This window comes from Zingiber officinale, chromosome 1B (genome assembly GCF_018446385.1).
Source record: "Zingiber officinale cultivar Zhangliang chromosome 1B, Zo_v1.1, whole genome shotgun sequence".
NCBI lineage: Eukaryota > Viridiplantae > Streptophyta > Magnoliopsida > Zingiberales > Zingiberaceae > Zingiber > Zingiber officinale.
In genome coordinates this window covers 43430428-43440963 of record NC_055986.1, presented here as the reverse complement: position 1 = coordinate 43440963, position 10536 = coordinate 43430428, and the positions used below count along the sequence as shown (strand labels likewise).

The 10536-nt window shown below is 37.1% G+C and overlaps 1 protein-coding gene across 2 annotated transcripts; it reads left to right on the top strand.

Annotated features, from left to right (window-relative positions):
* The first annotated feature begins 522 nt into the window (after positions 1 to 522).
* Positions 523 to 6753, top strand: LOC122055972 (light-inducible protein CPRF2-like). Of its 2 annotated transcripts, none has more exons than XM_042617686.1 (6): positions 523 to 1033; positions 1821 to 1917; positions 2957 to 3131; positions 3866 to 3941; positions 4023 to 4148; positions 6212 to 6753. In XM_042617686.1, exons 1-6 carry the CDS (start codon positions 647 to 649, stop codon positions 6572 to 6574), a joined length of 1224 nt encoding a protein of 407 aa, XP_042473620.1. In that variant the 5' UTR covers positions 523 to 646; the 3' UTR covers positions 6575 to 6753. The 2 variants fall into 2 exon arrangements, with proteins under 2 accessions (XP_042473620.1, XP_042473630.1); XM_042617696.1 differs by having other exon boundaries at positions 524 to 1033; positions 2960 to 3131.
* The last annotated feature ends 3783 nt before the right edge of the window (positions 6754 to 10536 follow it).

Sequence of the window (10536 nt, the reverse complement as noted above, 5' to 3'; positions counted from 1 at the left end):
CTAATTGGATCGGTCCATCTGAATCGATCGTTAATTATTTGATAAAATTTTAATTCAATCTATCAATTAATCCAATAAATCAATCCAAATTTTATTATGCGGAGGGGTGAGGTTACTACTGGGCATCAATTATTTTAAAATTTTATCTTTATTAATTATATTTTAAATCGAGGCGTGGGAACATTTGGAAAATAATAAAAATAAATAAATATTATTTCACCTTAAATTCGAATTGGATGAGGATTAGCATGTCGACGTGGCAATTAACGCAATAATAAACATGGTCGTAGTCGGTCGCATCCATGTTGCATAAAACAAAGGCACAGATATTAAAGACGCCCCTTTCTCCCGTCTTCTTCGTGCCGTACATCTCGGACTACCAGCCTCACCATTAGAGAAACAAATTGTCCCCACCGGTGGGCCCTTGCCTGAGTAGAGTACAGGTGGATTCTTGGGTGAGGGCATTGTGTAGGATTAGATTGTTCTGCGGAATCAACCTTCTTCCACCTCACCTCCACCTCAGTCCTCATCCATCCGCCATGAAAAAGGCGGGACGCGACGCCGACGCCCAAGGAACCGCCCCGCCCCCCATTGGCTTCCTTGCTCGACCAACCGCTGCAGATCTAGATCGAGGCCGGGATCGGAGATGGATCATAGGCCGTTCTCGGCGGAGGAGATCGCCGACTCTTTCTGGGCCGCCTCCCCCGATCCCTCGCTCGCCATTAACCGGAGCTCCTCGGAATGGCTCTTCGAGAAGTTTCTGGAGGAGGCCACCGCCTCAAGCCCCGCCGAATTTTCCAGCCCTGACCGAAACGGGGTCGCCGTTGCGGCCGCTTCCGCCTCCGTCGTGGGGTCGAACTTCGTCGTGGGGAGCGGGGATCTTGGACGAGGAGCGGATAGGGACGTAGTGGAAGTCAAGGCGACCGCTGCTCGGCCTCCCTACGATCAGCCGGCCGCTGACGGCTCGGTGGACTACCAAGCGTTTCTGAAGCAGAAGCTGGACATGTTCTGCGCTGCTGTTGCCATGTCTCGGGTATACCCTCCCTTTTCCCTATTTTTGATTTTCCGTTGCTATTCTTCTTGTATAAATTTTGCAGCATTGTAATTGTGACTGCAAGCTTTACCAGTTCCTCTAGGCAAATTAAGCATCCAGTCACCTTCTACTGCCGGAAGAAATAAACTTTCTTTTGAACTATATATATTATTTCGCTGCACTCTTCAGACTATGCTGTGCATCTGGGTTATAGTTATGCATTTATGTTTAGTTTAGTCTCACTTAACTGTCTATAGATTAGGCTGCTTTCTGAATTAAAGTTTCAGAATAGAGAACTGCAAAATAGTGCCCCCGGATGTGCTTACTTGGTTTGATGCACTGCCGATACATTCCCTCTGTGTTTCTATCCAATTCAACGCTTATCAGTTGAGTTATTGGAACTTGAAAGTAATGGAAATAAATAATGACAACATTGAACGAACCAAGTTGGGCAAGTAGAGAGAGCAGAGAGGCAGTACCACCATCTTATAGCCTTAAATAATTTATATAATTACTTATGCGTTGTCTATTTAAGAAGTTGGTGGCACAGTGGAGCATTCTGAGCATTCAGAGAATATACTCAACTCACTTAATAGACCAAAAGGATGACAACAAATTAAGATATGATTCTAGGAGTAGAAGTTATTTAAGGCACGCAATTAATAGATTTAGATTCCCTTATAGTTCAATGATGTCAGAGATACAGATTTTATACATTTTGTGTTACTATTAACTTGAATAAGCGAAACAAAAGTGAGCAATTAGTTTGCAAATTACTGTATTGCAGGGTTCTGTTGTGAATTCACACGATGCTGCTTCTGCAGCTGACAGCAGGTCACCAATTTCAGATGCTACGTTGATTGGTTCTCAAGCAACTGTCAAGGGTACAATTGTGATTCCAATTTGTCTATTCTTTTAGACATTGTAGGCTAATTTCCTATTTCAAAATGTTTTGAAGTCTCTGATAAAATGTTTCTTCTATTAGTCTTTATATTTTGTGCATCTCATAAAATTTAATGGTCATAGTCTCAGATTAAGAAACTAACTAGAAAAAAGAAAAGGTTTGAGCAAAGATCTATTCAGTGATCAAAAGAAAAAAATTGCTACTTATTTCACAACCATCAAGGCATTGGCCAGATAAACTTTGTTCCTATTCTACTTGAATGAAGTTGGCTCCAAAAAAAAAAGAAAAAAGGATATGATCATTATTGACCTTTAACTTCAGTCATATTCTACTAGGGATGCAGCTGGTGAGACATGGGGCATGATCATTATTAATTATTTGATTCTGAGAAATGGACAAATATTATGATGCTAGTTAACGATGCTTTCACTGTAGAACCCGACAGGTTACTCTCTGCTTTAGAAACAATAGTTTGAATCTGGCTTGAGATTCTTTCCTTTTGTATTTACAAATTTTGATTTCAACTTTAGATCCTTTTGTTTTCATGTAATTTTTATCTTTTTTGCCCTCATTTTAGTTCCAATTATAATTAGAGCTATATCTTGCTTCATTTTTATTTTCTGGTCCTATGATGGCACTAACAAGGTTATTAAATCGTTAGGATTGTTGTTTAGAAAGTTTTTTATGTCCCTTTACATAGAATCTGCAGGACTAGTTAATACTAAAAGGAAACAAGATTCTTCTGTACATGTTCTCAATCAAGATAACTTTTACTGTGCAAGTTAACTTGTTAGATTGAGAAAAGAGGTCATATGTGGATGAATTGACCAGAGGTCTTTTTATTTACTTTAGCTCACGCATAGTGTTAACATGAATTTTAATCTAGCATACATCAAGTTAATAAGCTTGCATACTCTTTTGCATCATCAGGTACATGCACGACATTTTTTCTGTTCTGGCTCTCTTTTTATTTTTGTACAAATATTCAGGAAATCTGCTAAGCTTCAAAATTCAAATAGCAGGCACTGACCATGGTGGAGTTCCAGCTCTTTCCACTATGCAAAATTCAGTTGTTCAGGCAAAGCCTGCTACCAGTAGTTCATCAAGGGAGCAGTCTGACGATGATGATGAATTCGAGGGAGAAGCAGAAACCAATGAAAATGCAGGTCCTACTGATATAAAACGCGTGAGGAGGTATGTTGTATGTATATGATTTTCTTTGGTGACCCTTGTTCAACTTTGTCCCATACTCTGTTTATTCAGTAATTCATTTGCCAGTATATTCAGTAGTCTTTATAAACTCTGTACTTAATATATGCAGAGTAATTTATCCTTATTTTTAAAGATGCAAACATGCTGTTGATGGTAGGCTAGTTACCAAAGATGTTATGACCTTATTATTGGGGTAATTCTTTTCTAGATGAAGTAAAGAGATATTGTGAAGTCTGATAGAAATGAACTGATGCATTTTAAGCATCTGAATTTTCATACATGTTCTGTCAAGTTATTCACCAGATATTTGCTATTTCATGTGAGTAACTGAGAATATATGCTTCTTAGTGGTTTGGATTTAGTGTATTATCTTTTTGAGAATATATTATCAATTATTCTAGACTTCTAGTCAGATAATAATTCTAATAAATATTTCTAAAGCCTCACACACCATTAAAGTAATGCGAACTGAAGCCCTCATGAGTAGGGAAATTTATTGTAGAATGCTAATGTTAATGGTAACAGAACTCAAATACACATCATTAATGTAGCAAGATATCTAACTTGAATACTGCACCTTAACAATATCCATTTATATTGACCTTCGATTTTTTTTGGTACATATATGAGCTCTATTTTTGTGGCAGCACTAATTTCTAGCCAAGTATCTACATCCAATCTTTTGTCTTGTAATTAGTATTTTATGTGTTTGTTAGGATGATTTCAAATCGAGAATCAGCAAGGCGATCAAGGAGGAGAAAACAAACTCACTTAAGTGAGCTTGAGGGACAGGTTTCATTCTGACAGTCAAACTTCCAATTTTATCATATTTTTGAAAGTGTTATTGGTAAGATTTGACCTGCTCTTTTATAGGTCTCCCAGTTGAGAATTGAAAATTCATCTCTCTTAAAGCGCCTTACTGATATTAATCAGAAGTTTAGTGTTGCTGCCGTTGACAATAGGATACTAAAAGCAGATGTGGAGACCCTAAGAGCTAAGGTAAGCTTTTCACTCTTCCATGTTTGTTTGCCTAGATCCCTGACTATATACACTTTTTCCATAGAGTGAGTTGGTGACTTGTGAATAGATAGTTACGAAAGTCCCTAAATTCTTAGAAAAATATAGACAAATCGACCTTGTATAGTGGGTAAAGGTGAGAGCATAAGAGGAATGGTAAAACTGTGTGACCTTCAATAGTTTATGATGTCAGAACTTTTGCAATTTCTTCTAGTGCCCTTGATAGCTTATCCGGCCATTTGCCTTGTATTGATTTCAACATCATAAGGATCAAGAGGTATTAAATAATCAAAATTAAAATTTTTTTATTAAAGTTGCTAGATTAGAAAATGTTATCCTAAAAACTAGGGCTGGCAATTCTTCCTTTCATCTCATTTTGTCATGTGATTTCATGTCAACATAAAACCATCTAAAATGATATAAATTAGCCTTTGAAAAATATAAATAAGTAGTTATTAAACTTTTTTATGATATAAGAACTTTTTTTTATGAGAAAAAAAGTAATTGACAAGTAGGTTATATATCATATATTTTATGTCACTTTGGTTTCTTCAATACCCCGTCCTACCTTTATGTAGGGGCGGGGAAAAATACCAAAATTCGGTATGTTGTATTTACCATACCAAAATATACTGATTTTATATATATCGAAAATTTTGATATGTAATACCGTACCGAATTTTTCGGTATTAGTATTGGTATAAGATTTATATTAAAATTTTTGATATGATATCAAAATTTTACTATAAATGGTATGAATTTGATATCATACCGGAATTTCGGTATATCAAAATTCCGGTACGGTATTGGTATGCAATTTTTTTATACCGAATTTTTTGATACAGTAATGGTATACGAGTTGGTGGTTTGGTATACCGTACCGAACCACCCCTACCTTTATGTGTGGCCAACCAATTCATGTTTCAACCTGTTTATTGTCGTGCTTCCTATTTTGAGTGCTTGAATTGATTTTTAAGGTGTCAGACCTTTTCCTTTGAATTTTAACATCTGATTATGATTACATGATTTTTCTCATTTTAGGTTTCTAAATTGAAATGGAGGATATCAACCAATACTATACTTCTCTTTGGTGAAATTTAGTGATTGGAGTTTTGGATTGTTAGAAAATGATAACACACAAAAAGTAGTATACTAGAGATGAAAATGGTGGGATGAATGTGTAAGAGGTACTTGCAAGCATGAAATAAAAATCCTAATGCGTGAAAACAATTAGTTGTAGCTTCCATAAATGATAGGTTGATATAATATCGACATATTCAAAGACACCTGCTAAAATCTGTAGTTAGAACAGATAAATGCTCTAATAGTGGGAGGTAGAGGTCAAAGAAAATATTAATCAATATAATAAAAAATCTTTTAATTAATTTAAATATAATTAGTGAAATTACATGGCATGGATTCCATTTATATAGCTGACCCAAATAATTGGGACAAACATGTCAATGATGATGAAGAAGAAGATTGCCCCACTGAGTGTCTAACCTCCCTCATGCAAAGGGTCGTTGTGTTAGGACAAAATGCCCTCGTGATTTACCTGCTTGTATCTAACCAGGAGGCGGTAATATTAGGCCGCTTGGGGTGAGCGTTATCACCTTTTGTTCCAAAAGAAGAAGAAGATTGATGTTTATTGTAGAGAAAATATCCTTGTGTTGCAAAAGGATATTATATTACTTGAAGGTGGCTTACTCTTTTCTTCCATGTCTTTATGGTATTGTTTAGATTGATAAATAATTTGTAGAGATATTTTCTTACAAACAGAATGAATAGTGGCTAATTGACATTATCTATCCCTTGGTTTAGTTCTTAATTTACTTGCTCCTATTGTAGTAATTTGTTCATTGAATGTGTACATATAATTTTCAAAAAGTTGTGTTTATGTTTAAAATGTTTCAGTGATTGATACTTTGTTTGTTGCATTTTCTTATAGTTACTATAACCACTAAAAACCCCGAAAGAAATGATAGTTATTTACTTATTTTTACAAGACTCATCTACCTCGATCTGATAAGACATTCACCACTCAGGTCAAAATGGCAGAGGAGACTGTAAAGAGGGTTACTGGAGTGAGTCACTTGTATCCGATCAACTCTGACACGTCGAGTATCAGTTTGCCTTTCACCGGAAGCCCATCTGATGCTTCTGCTTCTCTCCAAGATGACATGAACCAATTTTTCCATGTGTCACCCCATGACCAGAGGACTAACAACGGTCTCCCTGAAACTGGGACCAGATTGGCTTCTGGCAAGATTGCGGGAAGTGTTTCGGTGCATCGGGTCGACAACCTCGAGCATCTACAGAAGCAAATCTTTGGAGGACCAAGTTCTCCCCTGCAATGGGACACTGCCTCTTGGGACGCCGAGAGTTCTATAAGCAACAGCAAGAAGTAAGCCTAACAAATTTCAGGCTTTGTTACATTTGATGTTGCAAGGAGTCATGTGCCCTTCTTGTCTTTTAGGCGGTGACCGATGAATGCCCCTCATATTATGTGTGTTATTACAATTAAATCTGTTCCTTTTCTTTTATCTTATTGATCAATATTAATCTGAATCTTAAGAACTTTTTATCACTTCTATTTTGCATCTCTTGAAAAGGTACAATGATCTCTTCCTTAGTGGTAGAGTATGTTCATCTGTGTAAATTCTCTTTAATAGAGGAATAGAATAGCTAGACTTGTGAACGCATTCAATCTCACCATCTTTCTCCCTCAACTTCTCTGGATCTCCGAGTGTACAAACATAATCTCTTCTACGTTATCATATATTTATTATATTAATTTGAAGAAAAAATAATTTAACTTAGGCTACGTTTGGTGGAGTGTAATCTGTCTTGTAATGTAATCCTGATTACATTACAAGGCTGATTATTTTGTTTATTTTAACTTTAAACCTGTAATGTAATGTAATCTCGATTATAAAAGGTAGTGAAGTTGTGTAATCTGGATTACAAAGTAAATACTATGTAATTCGATTACATTACGAGATCACTGTTTAACCAAAATTTGAATTCCGAATATACCCCTAATCAGTCGTCGGCCGCCAACCGACCGTCGTCGTCGCCGTCGGCCACCGTCAGTCGGCGGCCGCCGCCGGTCGTCGGCCACCGGCTGCCGATCGCCGGCCACCGCCGTCGATCACTGCCGCCGCCGTCGATCGTCGACCGCCACCACCGGTCGTCGGCCACCGTCGTCGTCGGTCGTCGGCCACTACCGTCGATCGTCGACCGCCGCCATCGATCGTTGGCCACCGTCGTCGTCGGTCGCCAGCCACTGCTGTCGGTCGTCGGCCGCCGCCGTCGGACGTTGTTCGCCGCCATCGTTGGTCGTCGGCCGCCACCGCCGCCGCTGGTCGCCGACCGTCGTCGGTCGTCGCTACCACCGCTGGTCGTCGTCGCCCGTCGTCGGTCGCTGATGACTGCAAGCTCCGACAAAAGTGCGGCGGCCGTCGCTAAAAGTCGCAGGGTATTTTTGTCATTTTATAATAATATGAATTACATTCCTTATAAAAAATAATGGATACCAAATAAAAGAATGTAATCACTCTTGTAATCAAAGATTACATACATTATATTACCAAACGTAGTAATGTAATCAAAATTATATTACATTACAAATTTGATTACATTACAAGTTCGATTACATTACACTCAATCAAACGTAGGCTTAATGGAATTTTAGACATGTTACAAAGATTTGTATTTTTTATTAATGTGAACCACTGTAGGCATATTATAAGATAATTTTTACACCGTATCCATATTTACGATTTATATTTAAAGTTTACAAACTTGAGACGAAAATTTTCCTATAAAAGATTTACAAATTGCATGTATCATAAATTTTAACAGAAGTAGATGGTGCACAAAATCAAAATATCTTAAGTTATATCAATCAAAATAATTAAAATATCAAATTGAAAGGTGAATCCCTCCTCTTCGATAATAAAGTTCGAGTATAATTTGTCTTTGAATTTGCTGCTCGTATGATTCGTACTAAAATGCTTCCACTTAACTACTCGCATCAAATGCTACCGGAGGACCTGTACAATTAATCAAAGAACTTGAATTGGAAGAGGTTAAATTGCATATTGGCAGAGACAATTAAGCAAAGAAACAGGAATAGATGGATTTGTCACGAAATTCTAGCTACATATTCCTAGTGCATACGGTCCAACAATTTCACCAACAATTAAAAAGGATTTCATTGAGGTATTTGTCACTTGTTACAGTATAGGTAATGAGGACTCAAAAAAAAAAAAAATCAGACTGGATAACGTCGAGCCTGGGATGATCGACTCGGTCTCATGAAAATTTTCCACCGACCACCAAGGTAAATCGGGAAGCGCTCGCAGCGGGCAGCCCAAGAGCACAGCATCCTTTAGTTGCGTACCCCATTTGGAGGAAAAATTCTTACAAATTCACCATAGCTGGGGCTCGAACCACGGGTGCCTCGGTGACAACTGCCCTGCCGCTACACCATAGCCCCGGGGGCAAAACTAAGATAGGATAAACTTTTAATAGTGACTGGGTCCACCGCTTCGCGGCCTCATACCCCAGAAACTCCCGAAGGGATTTTTTGGGAGCCTCAGTACCACTTGGTTGATAAGAGCATCCCACCGCCGAAGCAGCGACCTCAGTCAATAGGCCCCAAATTGAGGACTTTTAATTGATAAGAGCCTGCACAGGTGAGGGCTCGAACCTAGCACCTTAGTCAATGAGTAACAACGTCATAATCAGAACATCCCTAGTTCAGTTGTTCAATTTAAGCAGCTACTTGATCACTAACAAGTAGATACTGCTGCACTTGAGGATAATTACTCCTCATGAACCATAATAAAACTGAGGTAGTGTAAATAAAACTTGACAAAAATAAGATGGATGTTAAGATATAATAATGGTTTAATCGATAATTTGGAGAGTGACATAGGGGTATTTTATTTATCACAATTATTGTAAAATCTTAAATGTATATTGGTCATAAATTGGGTACATTCTAATTGTTGATTGTCAAATTAAGTACTAATTAAGGGTTGGGAGGCTATTTTAATGAGAGTTTTAGGTAATATTAATAAGAGTGTAGCTTCATCTATGGTAGAGTTAGTTGCCCCATTGTCTAAAAAGACATGTTAAGGCAAACTCATAGCCATGTATATTAACGAGACATTTGACCTTAATATCTAGGGTTTTGCCCGTGTTGCAAATACTGGAGGCTTTAATAAAAACCAAGTATGTATCTGGTGAAGTTATAGAAATTTGTAAGCCTTTGCCTTTATCGAAAATTTGTGGAGAAGGCTAAGGACATAGGGTATGTACTATGGTATCTATGGTTTTGAAGTCTGTTTCTAACTGATTTATTCTGGTTTCTAACACAGAGACCGTGCTTCTAAGAGAATGTTTTGGGTACTACTTTTAGCAGGTTGACTCATGGGTATTATAATGGTAAAATGTTTCTGGAGGCAAAGATTACAAGCCTATTTTCTACACATCTTACAAGTACCTCTTTTATCTATAGATGGATAATAACTATAGAGATAACTATTAGACCTTGTGGTTGTTTTTGTTGGAATGTATACTAAAAGTCTAGCTTTTTGTATAAACATTTACTTAGAAATAAAAATCATATTGGTCAAATATCTACATTTATAAGCCAAGTATAGTTTAATTTATATTATAGATAACATAGTGTGTGGTGTCACACAGAAGATAATGTTATAAATTATAAACAGTAGCTCACGACTGAGATGGAAAGAAACAAACCATTGGAACAGTCGTAGTGTAATTAGATATTAGTTTATCTTGACTGATAAATTACACTAGTACACTCAGAGTGTATTGAGCATGATCATTTAAGGTAAGTTCTTTTATACTGACTTAATAAAAGAACAAGACCTTAGTTATTATTATGGAAGTGTGTGCTCTTAATCCTAATATAATAACAAGCACATATATTTAGTATTTATTTCTTTGACTTATCAATGGGTGAGATTTAGCCCGATAAATCAAAAGACCTGATAAGTTGGGAAATGATATTACTTATAGTGTGTATTGTTGATCATAGAAGGAAACTGTGTCCTAGAAATCTAGGTTGATAATGTCCCTAAGAGGAGCTCATAAGGATTGTCATGTTAAACCATGCAGGTGGACTTCGTCCGATATGACAATAAGGTTGAGTGATACTACTCTTTGACTAAAATATTAATTAAATAGAGTTGTCAGTAACTCATTTAATTAATGGACATTTGACATCTTAAACACAGGGAGACTAACACACTCATAATAAGAAGGAGCCCAAAATGTAATTTGGGATTGGTGCGGTAGTTCAATAATAATTTTTTAGTGGTATGAATTATTATTG

What these genes read in the sequence shown, in the direction of transcription:
- LOC122055972 (XM_042617686.1), top strand. Translation starts at nt 647, where the DNA reads ATGGATCATAGGCCGTTCTCGGCGGAGGAGATCGCCGACTCTTTCTGG. An exon ending in GATATAAAACGCGTGAGGAG is followed by an intron (nt 3,132 to 3,865) that starts GTATGTTGTATG and finishes TGTGTTTGTTAG; the next exon opens with GATGATTTCAAATCGAGAAT. An exon ending in TGGAGACCCTAAGAGCTAAG is followed by an intron (nt 4,149 to 6,211) that starts GTAAGCTTTTCA and finishes TTCACCACTCAG; the next exon opens with GTCAAAATGGCAGAGGAGAC.